Source organism: Triticum urartu, chromosome 3A (assembly GCF_056163025.1).
Source record: "Triticum urartu cultivar PI428250 chromosome 3A, HENAU_Tu73, whole genome shotgun sequence".
NCBI lineage: Eukaryota > Viridiplantae > Streptophyta > Magnoliopsida > Poales > Poaceae > Triticum > Triticum urartu.
Genome location: NC_141875.1, coordinates 52,646,993 through 52,664,931, shown reverse-complemented (window position 1 = coordinate 52,664,931; position 17,939 = coordinate 52,646,993). Strand labels below are relative to the sequence as shown.

General features: G+C 48.1%; 1 protein-coding gene and 1 pseudogene across 1 annotated transcript; one reads left to right on the top strand and one right to left on the bottom strand.

Moving 5' to 3' along the window:
• Window positions 1–10,615: 10,615 nt before the first annotated feature.
• Window positions 10,616–17,415, bottom strand: LOC147978454 (putative trehalose-phosphate phosphatase 4). Its single transcript, XM_087514757.1, has 9 exons — window positions 17,377–17,415; window positions 17,082–17,153; window positions 16,932–16,997; window positions 16,795–16,851; window positions 14,099–14,200; window positions 11,975–12,052; window positions 11,294–11,443; window positions 11,124–11,216; window positions 10,616–11,033 (listed from the first exon to the last, which is right to left on the bottom strand). Exons 1-9 carry the CDS (start codon window positions 17,413–17,415, stop codon window positions 10,974–10,976), a joined length of 717 nt encoding a protein of 238 aa, XP_087370883.1. The 3' UTR covers window positions 10,616–10,973.
• LOC147978455 (uncharacterized) lies at window positions 14,254–16,667 on the top strand (annotated as a pseudogene).
• Window positions 17,416–17,939: the final 524 nt, after the last annotated feature.

Genomic DNA, 17,939 nt, shown 5'->3' with positions numbered 1-17,939 from the left:
CATTGTGGTGTTCCAGGTGGCGTGAGTAGTGAAACTATTTCACATTGTTTTTAACTGAAGGCCAAACTCGTAACTCAAATACTCTTCTCTACGATCAGATCGTAGAAACTTCATTTTCTTGTTACGATGATTTTTCACTTCACTCTGAAATTCTTTGAACTTTTCAAATGTTTCAGACTTATGTTTCATCAAGTAGATATACTCATATCTGCTCAAATCATCTGTGAAGATCAGAAAATAATGATACCTGTCGCGAGCCTCAATATTCATCAAACCACATACATCAGTATGTATGATTTCCAACAAATCTGTTGCTCGCTCCATTGTTCCGAAGAACAGAGTCTTAGTCATCTTGCCCATGAGGCATGGTTCGCAAGCATCAACTGATTCATAATCAAGTGATTCCAAAAGCCCATCAGCATGGAGTTTCTTCATGCGCTTTACACCAATATGACCTAAACGGCAGTGCCACAAATAAGTTGCACTATCATTATTAACTTTGCATCTTTTGGTTTCAATATTATGATTATGTGTATCACTACGATCGAGATCCAATGAACTATTTTCATTGGGTGTGTAACCATATAAGGTTTTATTCATGTAAACAGAACAACAATTTATTCTCTTACTTAAATGAATAACCGTATTACAATAAACATGATCAAATCATATTCATGCTCAACGCAAACACCAAATAACACTTATTTAGGTTCAACACTAATCCCGAAATTATAGGGAGTGTGTGATGATGATCATATCAATCTTGGAACCACTTCCAACACACATCGTCACTTCACCCTTAACTAGTCTATGTTTATTCTGCAACTCCCGTTTCGAGTTACTAATCTTAGCAACTGAACTAGTATCAAATACTGAGGGGTTGCTATAAACACTAGTAAAGTACACATCAATAACATGTATATCAAATATACTTATGTTCACTTTGCCATCCTTCTTATCCGCCAATCACTTGGGGTAGTTCCGCTTCCAGTGACCAGTCCCTTTGCAGTAGAAGCACTTAGTCTCAGGCTTACGACCAGACTTGGGCTTCTTCACTTGAGCGGCAACTTGCTTGCCGTTCTTCTTGAAGTTCCCCTTCTTCCCTTTGCCCTTTTCTTGAAACTAGTGGTCTTGTCAACCATCAACACTTGATGTTTTTCTTGATTTCTACCTTCGTTGATTTCAGCATCACGAAGAGCTTGGGAGTTGTTTCCGTTATCCCTTGCATATTATAGTTCGTCATGAAGTTCTACTAACTTGGTGATGGTGACTAGAGAATTCTGTTAATCACTATCTTATCTGGAAGATTAACTCCCACTTGATTCAAGCGATTGTAGTACCCAAACAATCTGAGCACATGCTCACTAGTTGAGCGATTCTCCTCCATCTTTTAGCTATAGAACTTGTTGGAGACTTCATATCTCTCAACTCGGGTATTTGCTTGAAATATTAACTTCAACTCCTGGAACATCTCATATGGTCCATGACGTTCAAAACGTCTTTGAAGTCCCGATTCTAAGCCATTAAGCATGGTGCACTAAACTATCAAGTAGTCATCATATTGAGCTAGCTAAATGTTCATAACGTCTGCATCTGCTCCTGCAATAGGTCTATCACCTAGCGGTGCATCAAGGACATAATTCTTCTGTGCAGCAATGAGGATAAACCTCAGATCACGGATCCAATCCGCATCATTGCTACTAATATCTTTCAACACAATTTTCTCTAGGAACATATCAAAATAAACACAGGGAAGCAACAACGCGAGCTATTGATCTACAACATAGATATGCTAATACTACCAGGACTAAGTTCATGATAAATTAAAGTTCAATTAATCATATTACTTAAGAACTCCCACTTAGATAGACATCCCTCTAATCCTCTAAGTGATTACGTGATCTAAATCAACTAAACCATGTCCGATCATCACGTGAGATGGAGTAGTTTCATTGGTGAACATCACTATGTTGATCATATCTACTATATGATTCACGCTCGACCTTTCGGTCTCCGTGTTCCGAGGCCATATCTGTATATGCTTGGCTCGTCAAGTATAACCTGAGTATTCCGCGTGTGCAACTATTTTGCACCCGTTGTATTTGAACGTAGAGCCTATCACACCCGATCATCACGTGGTGTCTCAGCACGAAGAACTTTCGCAACGGTGCATACTCAGGGAGAACACTTCTTGATAATTAGTGAGAGATCATCTTAAAATGCTACCGTCAAACAAAGCAAGATAAGATGCATAAAAGATAAACATCACATGCAATCAATATAAGTGATATGATATGGCCATCATCATCTTGTGCTTGTGGTCTCCATCTTCGAAGCACCATCATGATCACCATCATCACCGGCGCGACACCTTGATCACCATCGTAGCATCGTTTTCGTCTCGCCAATCTTATGCTTCCACGACTATCGCTACCGCTTAGTGATAAAGTAAAGCATTACAGCGCAGTTGCATTGCATACAATAAAGCGACAACCATATGGCTCCTGCCAGTTGCCGATAACTCGGTTACAAAACATGATCATCTCATACAATAAAATTTAGCATCATGTCTTGACCATATCACATCACAACATGCCCTGCAAAAACAAGTTAGACGTCCTCTACTTTGTTGTTGCAAGTTTTACGTGGCTGCTACGGGCTTAAGCAAGAACCAATCTTACCTATGCATCAAAACCACAACGATAGTTTGTCAAGTTGGTGCTGTTTTAACCTTCGCAAGGACCGGGCGTAGCCACACTCGGTTCAACTAAAGTTGGAGAAACTGTCACCCGCTAGCCACCTTTATGCAAAGCACGTCGGGAGAACCGGTCTCGCGTAAGCGTACGCGTAATGTCGGTCCGGGCCGCTTCGTCCAACAATACCGCCGAACCAAAGTATGACATGATGGTAAGAAGTATGACTTATATCGCCCACAACTCACTTGTGTTCTACTCGTGCATATAACATCAACATATAAAACCTAGGCTCGGATGCCACTGTTGGGTTTCGTAGTAATTTCAAAAAAATTCCTACGCACACGCAAGATCATGGTGATGCATAGCAACGAGAGGGGGAGAGTGTGATCTACGTACCCTTGTAGATCGACAATGGAAGCATTAACTTGGTTGATGTAGTCATACGTCTCCACGGCCCGACCGATCAAGCACCGAAACTACGGCACCTCCGAGTTCTAGCACACGTTCAGCTCGATGACGATCCCCGGACTCCGATCTAGCAAAGTGTCGGGGAAGAGTTCTGTCAGCACGACGGTGTGGTGATGATCTTGATGTTCTACTGTCGCAGGGCTTCGCCTAAGCACCGCTACAATATTATCAAGGACTATGGTGGAAGGGGGCACCGCACACGGCTAAGAATATGATCACGTGGATCAACTTGTGTCTATGGGGTGCCTCTTTCCTCCGTATATAAAGGATCCAAGGGGGGGTGCGGCCGGCCCTAGTAGGAGGCGCGCAGGAGGAGTCCTACTCCTACCGGGAGTAGGACTCCCCTCCCTTTCCTTGTCCAAGTAGGAGAGGGGGAAGGAAGGGAGAGAGGAGAGGGGGGCGCCGCCCCTCCCTCCTTGTCCAATTCGGACTAGGGGGAGAGGGGGCACGCGGCCTGCCCTGGCAGCCCCTCCTCTTCTCCACTTTAGGCCCATGAGGCCCATTAACCCCCCGGGGGGTTCCGGTAACCCCCCCCCCCCCCGGTGCTCCGGTTTTAGCCGAAACTTCCCCGGAACACTTCCGGTGTCCGAATATAGCCGTCCAATATATCAATCTTTATGTCTCGATCATTTCGAGACTCCTCGTCATGTCCGTGATCACATCCGGGACTCCGAACTAACTTCGGTGCATCAAAACTCATAAACTGATAATATAACTGTCATCGAAACCTTAAGCGTGCGGACCCTACGGGTTCGAGAACAATGTAGACATGACCGAGACACGTCTCCGGTCAATAACCAATAGCGGAACCTGGATGCTCATATTGGCTCCTACATATTCTACGAAGATCTTTTATCGGTCAAACCGCATAACAACATATGTTGTTCCTTTTGTCATCGGTATGTTACTTGCCCGTGATTTGATCGTCGGTATCCCATACCTAGTTCAATCTCGTTACCGGCAAGTCTCTTTACTCGTTCCGTAATACATCATCTCACAACTAACTCATTAGTTGCAATGCTTGCAAGGCTTATGTGATGTGTATTACCGAGAGGGCCCAGAGATACCTCTCCGACAATCGGAGTGACAAATCCTAATCTCGAAATACGCCAACCCAACATGTACCTTTGGAGACACCTGTAGAGCTCCTTTATAATCACCCAGTTACGTTGTCACGTTTGGTAGCACACAAAGTGTTCCTCCGGTAAACGGGAGTTGCATAATCTCATAGTCATAGGAACATGTATAAGTCATGAAGAAAGCAATAGCAACATACTAAACGATCGGGTGCTAAGCTAACGGAATGGGTCAAGTCAATCACATCATTCTTCTAATGATGTGATCCCGTTAATCAAATAACAACTCTTTTGTTCATGGTTAGGAAACATAACCATCTTCGATTAACGAGCTAGTTAAGTAGAGGCATACTAGTGACACTCTGTTTGTCTATGTATTCACACATGTATTATGTTTCCGGTTAATACAATTCTAGCATGAATAATAAACATTTATCATGATATAAGGAAATAAATAATAACTTTATTATTGCCTCTAGGGCATATTTCCTTCATTACCTTCCTAGTTGGAGGCACCGGCGCGAGGCATGACAATAGACCGCATTAGGGCCTTCCCATAGAGGCAAATGTGACTGCACTGGAAAAGCCAGGTTCGGTGGCACCTGATCAACGAAATGACAGAATTTGTCGCCAAAGTATAACGGTGATAACTGATACTCCGATATCAAATATCCACCTGCAATCCAAGTAATATTAATATCCATCGAATATTCTATGAATAATATAGTTGCATCGAAATAAACTCCAAGGGTAGCATAACTAGTATCCTGATGAATCCAAAGACTACAATGATGCTACTATCAGGATGTAAGCCCACTATCAGATCCAAACAATATCAATCAAATCCAACATAATACTCAAAATCAAAATATCCCATATGATCATGATGAAAATAAGCATTACTCCTAATAATCCAATGGTAATATAATATCATCAAACTAGCAATGCATAACCCTTAAAGAATCCAAGCATAATCATGACAGTAGCAAGAACAAAAGTACTCCAAGAAATGCCATGAAGAAATCATTTCTAAATAATGCAAAATTAAGCAATTGAATTAAATAAGCCATATCATTGCATTGCAATCATGCAAATGGAGGGTGTGTCTTGCCTGGGGTGGGTGGATTCACCGAGAAGAGATGTGAGGAGTTCGCGGAAAGATTTGCCGGAAAGGTTCTCTCTCGGAGGAGTTGAATATAGGGCAGGGGCAAAATGGTCATTTTTAGAATGTTACAGCATCATGAAAATGATACCAATGGAATGGACTCGACGAACAGAGAACGTGGGCTTTTGAATCACCTGAATCGGGGTTGCGGTTGCAAAGATACGGCCGTTCGTTTGTTAAGTAGAAGGAGACTTTAATGAGATCTTGTTCGCAAATGAGAAGGAGGGAGGACCGGCTCAGGCCCAGCCTTGTATGGATGCTTTTCAGAACACCTTGGAGGGTTGTGGTCTCGAGGATTTGGGCTTTGTTGGGGACCCGTTCACGTGGCGGAACAATTGGCACTCACTGGAGGGGTATACTAGGGAGCGGCTGGATCGAGCAGTAGCAAATGCGGGTTGGCGTGGTCTCTTTCCTTTGCACAAAATTATAAATGGGGACCCAAGACACTCTGATCATCGGCCTATAATCGCAGAGCTGAATGGTATGTCTGATCGATATGAACATATGGCAGGCCCAAATGTATTCCGGTTCGAAGCCCGCTGGTTGCAAGAGGAAGAATGTGTGGGAAGGTTGTAGAGGAGGCATGGAATAGTGCTTTTCAGGAGGGAGGACGAACAATGATGGAAGGGTTAAGGCGGGTGGGGACCGAGCTGTCAAGATGGGATAGGGAGGTGCTGGGGGAGTTGAAGGGTCGTATAAGGAATGCTAGGAGGGATCTGGAGAGGTGTCGGAGGAGTCCTTTGAGCCAGTACCATGTAAATCGAGAGCATTTGCTGTGATACAAGTTGAATAGACTAGAAGATCAATATAACCTGTATTGGAGACAGCGTGCACATGCTAATTGGTTGACGAAGGGAGACCGTAACACAAAGTTCTTTCAAGCCTATGCATCAGAGAGGAGAAGGAAAAACATAATCACAAGGCTGCGGAAGGAGGATGGGAGTGTAGTGGAGGGAGAGGAGGCGTTAGGGAATTATATAGCTAACCACTACAAAAGTTTGTTCACATCCTCTGCAGGTATTCTCACAGATGATCTCTTATCAAGGGTTCCCGCCGTGGTCACCCCTGAGATGAATGTGCGGCTCATCAGGCCTTATTCAGGAAAGGAGGTAAAAAAAGCTCTTGAGTCAATTGGTGACCTGAAAGCACCAGGACCGGACGGTATGCCTACTGTGTTTTATAAGAAGTTCTGGGAGCTGGTGGGAATGAAGGTGCAAGAAGAGGTGTTGGGGGTGCTTAATGGTAATCCTATGCCCGAGTCCTGGAATGAAACCACCATCGTATTAATACCAAAGAAGAATAATCCTGATAGGATAACGGAGTTCAGACCGATCAGCCTTTGCAACGTTCTGTACAAGATGATCTCCAAGGTCCTAGCAAATAGACTGAAGGAAATGCTCCCGGAGATTATCTCACCGACCCAATCAGCCCTTGTACCGGGAAGGTTGATTACTGATAATGTGTTGTTGGCTTATGAGATCAACCACTTGATGCATAAGAGGAAGGGGGGGCGTGATGGGTTTGTGGCGGTCAAGCTTGACATGAGCAAAGCATATGACCGTGTTGAGTGGGAATTCCTGGAGTGCATGATGCGCAAGATGGGGTTTGGAGAGGTGTGGATTGGCACTATTATGAAGTGTGTTAGATCAGTAAAATATAGAGTGAAAGTGAATAGAAACCTCACCGATCTATTCGTGCCAGAGAGAGGGCTGCGCCAAGGGGATCCTTGGTCCCCATATCTGTTCATCATGTGTGCTGAAGGCTTCTCAGCCCTGCTGCGACAAGCGGAGGAAGATGATATTATTCAGGGCATCCAAATCTGTAATGGGGCGCCAAAGATAAACCATCTCTTCTTTGCGGATGATTCCCTTATAGTGATGAAGGCAACTGCTCAAGGTACAGCTAGACTGTAGTCTATCTTGGCTTTATACGAGTCCCAATCAGGTCAAATGATAAACAAGAATAAGTCCTCGGCAACCTTCAGCAAGGGCACAACATCAGCAGTTAAAAGTGAGGTCCTACATATCCTCGATATCCCCCACGAGTCGTGTTGTAAAAGATATTTGGGGTTACCAGTTCACATTGGTGCTGCCCCAAGTAAGGAATTTGAATACATCAAGCAAATGATATGGCAGAGAATGCAGGGCTGGATCGAGAGGTTACTATCTAAACCGGGCAAAGAAACCTTGGTAAAATTGGTAGCCCAGGCGATCCCTACATTCGCGATGTCATGCTTTGATCTAACAAAGAAGCTATGTGAGGAAATTGGTACCCTAATTAATCGATATTGGTGGAGCTAGCAAGACAAGATGGACAAGTGCCATTGGATAGGTTGGGATAAACTTACGAAATCCAAGGAGGGCGGCTTGGGCTTCCGAGAGCTGCACATCTTTAACCTCGCGATGTTAGCACGACAAGGTTGGCGTCTCCTGCAGGAGCCGGATACGCTTTGTGCACAAATCCTAAAGGCTCGCTACTACCCAGAATGCTCGGTACTTGATGTTGTGGCAAAGACAGAGATGTCCTATACATGGCACAGCATATTAAAGGGGATCGAGCTGCTGAAGGAAGGTATTGTTTGGAGGATTGGGTCTGGTGAGAATGTTAAAATCTGGGACGATCCGTGGGTTCCGAGGGGAGAGACGAGGAGGCCGCGAACTCGTCGGGGCAGCGTGTTGATTGATCGAGCTAGCGATCTAATGGATCCAGTCACTGAAAATTGGGATGAAGAACTAGTCAAGGAGCTGTTCTGCCAGGAGGATGCAAAGGAGATATTGGCAATCCCAGTGAAGCATGGAATGGATGACCAAGTTGGCATTTTGACTGAAAAGGAGTGTTCTCTGTTAAGTCTGCCTACCACTTGGGGATCAAGCTCAGGGAGACAAAGAAAAACAGAGATGCGAGCCCCTCGGCACCGGCACCCGCGGATGCGCAGAAGTGGAACAGGATTTGGAACTTAAACCTCCCTCCAAAAATCTGTATGTTTCTTTGGAGACTTGCGTATAATAGCTTGCCTGTGAGGATGAATATTAAACGCAAGCATGTTGAGCTGGATACTAGGTGCCCGATGTGCATGCGTCTTGACGAGGATGGCGGACATCTCTTCCTTAAATGCAAACAAGTAAAACAAGTCTGGAGAGCCTTACTGATTGAGGACATCAGGTTGAACCTCCTCTAGTCAAACAATCCCATGGCAATGTTTGACCAATTGTGGGCTCTAGAGAGTGAACGACGTGAGCTAGCGCTCACCATGTTGTGGGAGTGGTGGAATGTTCGAAATAAAACTAATGCAAGGGAAAGTACTCGTACATGCGAGGAAATCTGTTTTACTGTCAGGAAGCTTGTGACTGATCTTGCAACACTAGGAAGCAAGGCTGGCGTGCAGGTAACACCAGACCCGGCATCTTGGAGCAGACCAGAGGAGGGATTCATTAAAATCAATTTTGATGTAGCTTTTCACGTGGCTGTGGGGCACGGGGCTTGGGGCTGTGTTGCCCGCTCGGACCATGGTGAGGTTATCTTTGCTTGTGCTGGAAAACTTGAGTTCCTTGCCTCACCACTCTAGGCAGAAGCTACTGCATGCATCAAGGCCATTGAAGCTGCTAGCGAACTGGGCATCCATCAGGTTATTTTTGAGTCAGATTCGCTGCAGCTGGTTAATGCTCTGAAGACAGGCGAGTATGACAGGTTCTCCATTGGAGTCCTGCTACGAGAAGTTCGAAGCATCTGCTGTGCGTCCTTCGACGCCTTTGATTTCACTTTTTGTAAACGTTCTTGTAATAGGGTTGCCCATAGCCTGGCTGCTTTCGGATTCAGGGCGGGCGTGCCTAACTCCTGGTGGATGGAGCAGGTCCCGGACTGTGTTGTTGACTCGGTTGCCATCGACAACGCGTGGTTAAGTAAATTGGAACGTGTGTTCCCAGCTCAAAAAAAAAGTATGAGGTGTGAATTGCTATGGCCTGGAAGTGGCATGTGACTTGTAGTTTCTATTGCTCTGTTGTTTTGGTTCCAATGACATCTATCTAGCTACAGTGCAAAACACGCTGACCCAGAATAATAAGACAACATCAAACATTATCATAAATAAGAAATAACTATATGCAAGTTCAAGAAAAATCGGATTGGATGCAGTTTCAGAGGCTTACAACTGAGACATACTATTTATTAAGAGGCATGCGGCGGCGTGGGCTTGAAGGAGAGGTGAAATTTGTGCTAGGCCTCTCCACCTCCACAACACTGCAAAACAACTACTAGCACTCGTGGAAATGGACTGGATCCGCAAAAATGCTGATATTCCACACATATTCAGATTAACTTTCTTGAATCTCTTACCTGAATAATTGATGTCTGCATATTTCTGTCAAAAGAAAAACAAAGGGAGATGGTTGTGAAATCCGGTAGTTTTTTTTTGAGAGTACGTCAATGGGGCAAGTATGAAATTCCAAAATAAGACGAATGATATGTGGCAGCTGACGGTAGTACCATGGTTATAGATCTAAAAGTAGCAAGCAAATAGGGGCGTTCCTTGTCCTGAACCGCGGCGGAGTACCATCCACGCGCGTGCCGAGCGAGAGGGACGCGTGTGACGAAGAGGAGCTGCCAGCCACCGCAGAATAGCCAGCCATCGCCGCCGGCGGACTAAGAGAAGTGAGCCGGCCGGCGGCAACCCGGTTTGGCTACGGGGGTTTGTTTTTGCCACGCTGGACAGACAAAGGTCCACTCCCCTCCGATTTTGGGAAACAGAGAGAGAGGGGGGGGAATGGGCCCAATGTGGTGGGTGCCGCGACCGGACAGGCGAGTGTGTGGTTCGGTCGGCGGCGCGGCGGCCGGCGGAGGCGACGAGACTGGGGTTCGGTCGGTGGCTCGGCGGCCAGCGGAGGCGGCGAGACTGGGACTAGTCCTCCCTCGGAGGACATCCCCGCCCCACTGTCTCTCTCTGCTCCGAGGGAGGGCCACCCCACCCGACCGGGGGGCGCCAGGAGGGAGTGCCACGCCCGCGCCCGGCGGCTGGCCTCAGCTACTTCCGGCCGATAGGTGACGCTCGCTCTCCTCCTTTTTCCCTCCCTTCTCGCTTAGTCCCCTTCACTCTGGCGTGGCACATTGCATTGCACTGCATACTGTATTTTTTTTTTGTAACTTCCCCAAAGAGAGGGCATTCTGAACCAAATTCAGAAATATTTGCAGGATTTATTTGATAACTTCTTTAGCGATTTAGCACATTGCATTGCTTCTTATCTTAGGAGAGCAGAAAAATTGTCACACAAAAAAGAGCACAACTGTCCTATAGGCAAAGCCAAAGGGCTTTAGATATCGGACGGATAAGTAACTTGCCATGTGTGGAGAAACAAAGAATCCACACAGATCCAACTCAATTATGTACTTATTACACACAAAAGGGCTTTATTTTATTTACTAGTGCTTTCTCGCTTCTCGTTTAGGTTCTCACGGTTTTCTGTTGGGTTGCATCTCTAGCCTCTACCCAACTTGCTTGGAACATAAACTAGTACTTGTTATTCAGAAGTTTTATATAACAAGTTAACAACCGAATGACATGTATCAAAGCTGCGCTCAAACTTCAGCCTCTGCCTTCTTCTTCCAGCTCAGGAGCATTTGAAGAAATTTTTGCACCTGAATCAAAGTTAAAATATTAGTAGTTATTTTACTGGGTACAACTAACAAGACTACACAATGCAATGCATTTGAGGTTGAATACATTACCTGAGCCGGGTCTTCAAGGGAATACGAGGCTTTGGTCCACTTGCATTTCTTGTTGACAAGGATCCCCAGTCCGCCAACTCGTTTCCAAAGCACCTAATCGCAAAATAAGTGGAGAGATTATTTAAATAATGATTTAACAAGATTGGGTTTCCGCGTTTAGATGATATTACCTTGAATGCATCTTCATCTGTCTTATCGTCACCGATAAAGATAGCGACCACCTGAGAACTGTCCCAGTTGTTTTTGCGGGCTAGCTGCTCGAGTATATACTTGACTGCAAACCCCTTGTTGAATTCAGCCTTAGGACGAATTTCAACAACCTATATAATTGCATACAAGTGTAAATGTAATGAATATGATCAAAGTTAACCTTCATGCACTAGCCAACGCAACCAAAAGTCCGAACTGGTGGAAAGGGCTAGGCAATCCACATATGCACTTCAACACCACCTCTCGCGTGTGACGCGGGAAGTCAACACGTGAATAGACTTAGAGGCCTATACGTGGACACAGAGTGAGGAAGCAGCAATTTTTAGATAAATTGCGAAAGCCAGGACTTGCACTCAAGCTTGACATGGTATCAGGGTCTTGAGTTCAAGTCTTGACTTTCGCAGTTTATCCAAAAATTGATGTTGCCCCGCTCTGTGTCCACGTTTAGGCCTCTTGAGCCATACCTCTGAGTCTATTCATGTGTTGACTTCCCGCGTCATACATGAGAGGGGGTATTGAAGTGTACATGTGGATTGCCTAGCCATTTCCATTAGTTCAAAATTTTGGTTGCATTAGCTAGTGCATGAAGCTTGACAATCAAAACATTTAAACTTGATTGATGTCCAACCAAATCTACTTACCTTGTCACCCTTAGTTACTGTGAGCTCAGAGAAACCTTTAATGGTTTGCTTGGCAAGCTTCTTAACCAGTTCCTGTTCCTGCAAAATAAAAAAACGAACGTTAGGAAAATTATTTCAATATAGCAAAGAGGTGGAAGAACTCGAAATCCATGCTTATTCATCGTGATCAAGTCCTTTCTTATAGGTGAATTAACTTGGCCATCAAGGCAAAACTAAACTGATTACAATCCGGACTCTTTATCTCTTTACCTAAACTGACTCTGCAATCTTTTAACTAATTTGATTCTGACTCAAACTAAAGGCTTTGGTAAACAGTCTCCCTGCTACTCACGCCTTAAAGGAGATATTAAACATGATGTCTGTGGGCAAAAACCTACTGGAATGATAGAAGCCTATTGGTACTCAAAGATATATGAAAAAGCAGCTGCTGCCAAAAGAACTCTAACCACAAATCAATTTAGGCCAAGAGGACAATACAATCAGCCCTTCAGAAATAATTTTCCCTTGGCTCCTCTCCCACAGCAAGTTCAACAAGATAAAGTGAACAATCCCCTACCAAATGCTAGGGCCTGCCGGTATTGCAGAGAACCTTGGTCCAGACAACATAAATGCAGAATTTGGGAAAACCCTCCATATTCTACAAGAAGTGGAAGATGACAGTGACACTGATACTTCCCTGGAAGAAGTGCAGTCACCTGAGCAAACCTTTCATACAGCCCCTAATACCCCTGAACAGGAACAAACAAAACAGGCCATGTATATTTCTTGCCATGCAGCAGAGGGAACTACTGGTCCTAGCACATTTTCCCTTCTGCTAATGATTGATGGCAAACAGGCTGTTGCCCTAGTGGACAGTGGATCATCTGATACTTTCATGAGCAATACATTTGCAGTTAAAAGTAATTGCCACCAGAAAGCTATGTCACCAAAGAAAGTTACAGTAGCTGGAGGTGCTCAACTAATCTCCAACAGTATAGTACCTCACAGAAATTTCTCTATACAGGACAAGTCCTTTTTCTAGTTCCTTCAAGCTACTAGACCTGGGCAGCTATGACATCATCCTAGGAGCAGATTGGATTTACAGCTACAGTCCTATTTGTTTGGATCTGGTGGAAAGAATACTGACTGTCACTAAGAATGGGTCTCCTGTTACATTATTTGATCACACTGTTCCAAAGGAGAAGTGTATTATCTCTGTTCTCAAACTGGACAGGATGCTACAAAAGGGTGTAATGGGATACATTCGACACTGAAACACTACAGACAGCACCAGCAGTTCCTGCTGAACTTGCTCCCTTACTGGAAAAGTGTAAGGCAGTATTTACTGAATCCACAGTCCTTCCTCCTTCAAGAGATTGTGATCATCAAATTCCTCTTAAACCAGGAGCACAACCTCCATACCTGAGACCATACAAAGTCCCTCACCACCAGAAAGCTTTTAATAACTTTGTGAAAACTTTTGCTAAGACTATATGGAGCAAAGCTTTCCAGATCAGAATGGCTACTGATGATATTCCTAAGACAGCTTTTAAAACTCACTTAGGCCACTATGAATACACAGTGATGCCTTTTGGGTTGACAAATGCTCCAGCTACTTTTCGAAACCTCATGAACTGGATATTTGGGAAATACTTGAGGAAATTCATCTTGGTTTTCATTGATGACATTCTGATATTCAGTCAATCAATAGAAGAACACATTGAGCACTTAGACCAAGCTCTGAAAATTCTGCAGGAACACCAGCTCTCTGTTAAACTGTCCAAATGCTCCTTTGCTGTTCCACAAGTCTCTTACTTGGGCCATGTCATTTCTGAGCAAGGAGTTTCTACTGACCCTAGCAAGATCCAAGAGGTGTTAAACTGGAAAGAACCTGACAATGTCACTAAACTCAGGATTTTTGGACCTCACAGGGTATTGCAGACGATTTGCTAAAGATTATGGCAAAATCTGCAGACCTCTACATGATGTCCTTAAGATTTTGGATCTGACAAACAGGAAACAGTCTCCCTGCTACTCACTCCTCCTATGGTCGTTCCTTTGCTGTACTGTTGTGGGCCCTACGGCTATAAGTCTGACCCCACATAACAAGAGGCAAAAACAATGAAGCTTTAGCTTTAGTTATACCTCCTCCTCAACACACCGGTAGTGCACGGAAATCCCGAATTTCTTATGTTCAATGCTTGCACCCTTTATTTCTTTGATAGCCTCCTCCAAACGCTCTCTTGCCTGTCATGCAAGTAATGCATTAGCATTTCTGGAATGTAATGAAATTGATGTAATGAAATTGACTAACAGATTGTTATAACCGGCATGTTAGGGGCTTAGCCCAGTGGGTTGTGACCCAAGTTATCTTATTGTTATTAGGGGCTTAGCCCAATTATCTTATCATTATTAGGATCGTTTGCTTAGGAGTCAAGTAAACCTCTCTATTTAAGGAGAGGAGATGTATCAATCTAATCAAGCAAGAAGCAATCATTATTTGCTCGGCTTCCCGAAGGGAGTCGGGAGACCTAACCCTAGCCGCCTCTTGCGCAGCCGCCGCCTCCTCTCCCTCGCACGACGGCGCCCTGCCACCGGCGACCGCGAGCAGCACCACGCCCAGCCCCTTCCTTCCCCTACAACCTACGCCCTAGACAAGGTAGGATCATAGCTCCTACCAATTTGGTATCAGGTAGCTCGGTTCCGATCATGTCTGCACCACCACCCAACCCGTCACTGCCCGTCACGACCGCGCCGCTGCCCGTCACCACCACGTCGCTGCCTCTCTCCACCGTGCCGCTGGCTCTCCCCACCGCGCCGCTGGCTCTCCCCACCGCGCCGCTGGACTCCGCCGCCGGCGCCTCCACCGGCCAGACACCGCCGCCCTCCACCGCGCCGCCCGTCGCCGTCTACTCATTGGCGGATATGACCGGGATCCTCAACGACCTCGTCATCGCCGTCCAGGGCATACACCTCTACCTGGCCGGGCCCTACAGGCAACCCCCCCTTGCAGCCAGCCACCGTGACCGGGCCAGTTGCCCTGCCCTGGTACGCGGCCACCACGGCGCCGATCGGGCCTCTACACCACCACTGGCCCGGTCAGCCTCCGCCCGCCGTCGCCCCCCACTGGCCGCAATGGCCGGCTCCGGCGATCGCCGCGCCCCCGACGCCTCCCAGGTCCGGGCAGCCACAGCCCCAGCTGCCGGCCCCACCGCCGCCCGCTGCCGCGCCTCAATGGCCACAGTGGTCGGCCCCGGCCCTCGCGGCGCCCCCCACGCCACCCGGGTTCGTGCCGCCACAGCGGCAGCTGCCGGCCCCACCACCGCCCAGCACGGGGCTCGGGTCACCCTCGCATGGAGGCGTACTGATCCAATAAGTGCGCTTCCCGCCGTCGCCATCCCCAATACCGGCCTGGCTGACCGGATCATCACCGCCACCCGTCTACACGTCGGCTGGAGACCCGCCGGCACCCACTCTGCAGTGCGGCGATCCCTCCGGCTCGGCGGGGCACTCCACGGGCCACGGCCATACTGACCGGGCGCCCCAATCATTGCTGATTCGCACCTTCGAGCCAGCCGGCCACGACACTCCGACTCAGACACCTCCGCGGTTTGCCAAACTGGACTTCGCCACTTATGACGGCATGGAGGACCCCCTCAACTGGCTCAACCAGTGCGAGGAGTTCTTTCACGGGCAGTGCACCCTCGCCTCGGAACGTACCTGGCTCGCCTCTTACCACCTCCGCGGCGCGGCACAGACCTGGTACTACGCCCTCGAGCAGGACGAGGGCAGCATGCCCCCTTGGAAGCGCTTCCGCGAGTTTTGCCTCCTTCGTTTTGGGCCATCGATCCGCGGGAGCCGCCTGGCAGAGCTAGGCCGCCTTCCCTTCACCTCCATGGTTCAGGACTTCGCCGGCCGTTTCCAGGCCTTGGCATGCCACGCGTCGGGCGTGACGGCACAACAGCGGGCCGACCTCTTCGTCGGTGGACTTCCGGATCACATCCGCGTGGACGTGGAGTTTCGGGGACCCCAGGATCTCCAGACGGCCATGTACTACGCCCGCGCGTTCGAGCGCCACGCGGTGGCCATCCAGCAGGCATCACCGCCCCGAGCCGCTGGGCCGTTACCCTGGCCGGATGTTCCCGCGAAGGGCCAGCCTGCTCAGGCTTCCACGGCAACCCTAGCCGCGACCGCGGCGCGCCCGTTCCGCCAGCTCACCTCGCCCGAGCTACTCGAGCGTCGCCGCTAAGGGTTGTGCTTCAACTGCGACGAGCCCTACACGCCCGGCCACGTCTGCCCGCGACTCTTCTACCTGGAGGTTGCAGACCACATTGAGGAGGACGCCGTCGCCGCTGACCTGGCCGCCCCAGCTGTCGCGAAGGTGTTTGACGCTGGTTGATCAACTTGAGGAGTTCAGCAAGCGCTTCCCCACCTTACAGCTCGAGGACGAGCTGTTTGTGCAGGCAGGGAGAAGTGTTATGACCGGCATGTTAGGGGCTTAGCCCAGTGGGGTGTGACCCAAGTTATCTTATCGTTATTAGGGGCTTAGCCCAATTATCTTATCATTATTAGGATCGTTTGCTTAGGAGTGAAGTAAACCTCTCTATTTAAGGAGAGGAGATATATCAATCTAATCAAGCAAGAAGCAATCATTATTTGCTCGGCTTCCCGAAGGGAGCCGGGAGACCTAACCCTAGCCGCCTCTTGCGCAACCGCCGCCTCCTCTCCCTCGCACGACGGCGCCCTGCCGCCGGTGACCGCGAGCAGCACCACGCCCAGCCTCCTTCCCCTACAACCTACGCCCTAGACAAGGTAGGATCATAGCTCGTTGTATTTTATACCTGATTTATAACAGGCACATACTCGCGGGCAGGTTCGTAGGCTTCTGTTTCGTCAATCTGCAGATTAAATATTTAGAGCGCGTCAAAGAGGAAGAATAAACTACATATAGGCATTGCTAAATTTAATAATGGCTTACGAGTTTGATTTCTGCTCCGTGGCTCCCTGCATAGTGCAGGTTTTCGATCATTATGAAACTTTCCGCCTGCAGATGAATAGCAAAACAAGTGAGTCGCTAATTACAAATGTATAGAACGTCCAAATTAAGATACCCATTAGTCGGTAATACCTTATCGCGAGCCCTTCCACTGACGACTGAAGTGGCGCACAAGGAGGCAAGTTCTTGAACAACTTCGCGCATCTGAATATATGGATCAGGGATAAGAAAGATGTTATGACCAGCATCACTTATAGCCGGAGAAGGCCCAATGGGCGCGTCTAGTTAGGGGCTTAGCCCAACATTATCTTATTTTTATTAGCAAGGATTATATAAACAGTTGTAAGGCTACCTTTTGGAATTAAGCAATAAGTCATAAACTATTGCCCGGCTCCCCCTAGGAGCCGGAACTCTAAACCCTAGCCACCTCTCCCTCACCGCCGCCGCCTTCCTCCCGCGCGATCATGGCGCCGACGCGCCCCCGGCCGCGCCAACCTCTCGCCACCCAACCTTCCACCCCTACAACCTGCGGTCCAGGCCTGGTAGGACCCTAGCTCCTATCAATCTGGTATCAGGTAGCTCTGGTTCGATCATGTCTACGCCGCAGCCCACCCCGTCCCTCCCGCTGTCGACCACCTCATCGCCCCCGGTGACCACCACGGCCGTCGCCCCGCTCCTGCCCGCGCCAGGCTCCTCCGTCGCGCCCGCCCCCGCTGTCCTCACACTGGAGGAGGTGACCGAGGCGCCGCGGGATCTCACCCAGGCGGTCCAGGGTATCCGGCTGTTCCTGGCCGGGTCCTACGGGCCGCAACCGGCCGCGCCGCCACCACGCCGTCGTGGCTACCGTGGCAGTCGCCGCCCCTGGCGGCCTCCGCCGCGTCCGTTGGGCCGCTGCAGGAGCCGCCACCACCACCTACCAGCTCCGGGCCGGCCCTTACTGCGCCGGCGGGGGTCCTGATTCACCAAGTCAGGTTTCCACCCTCGTCGTCC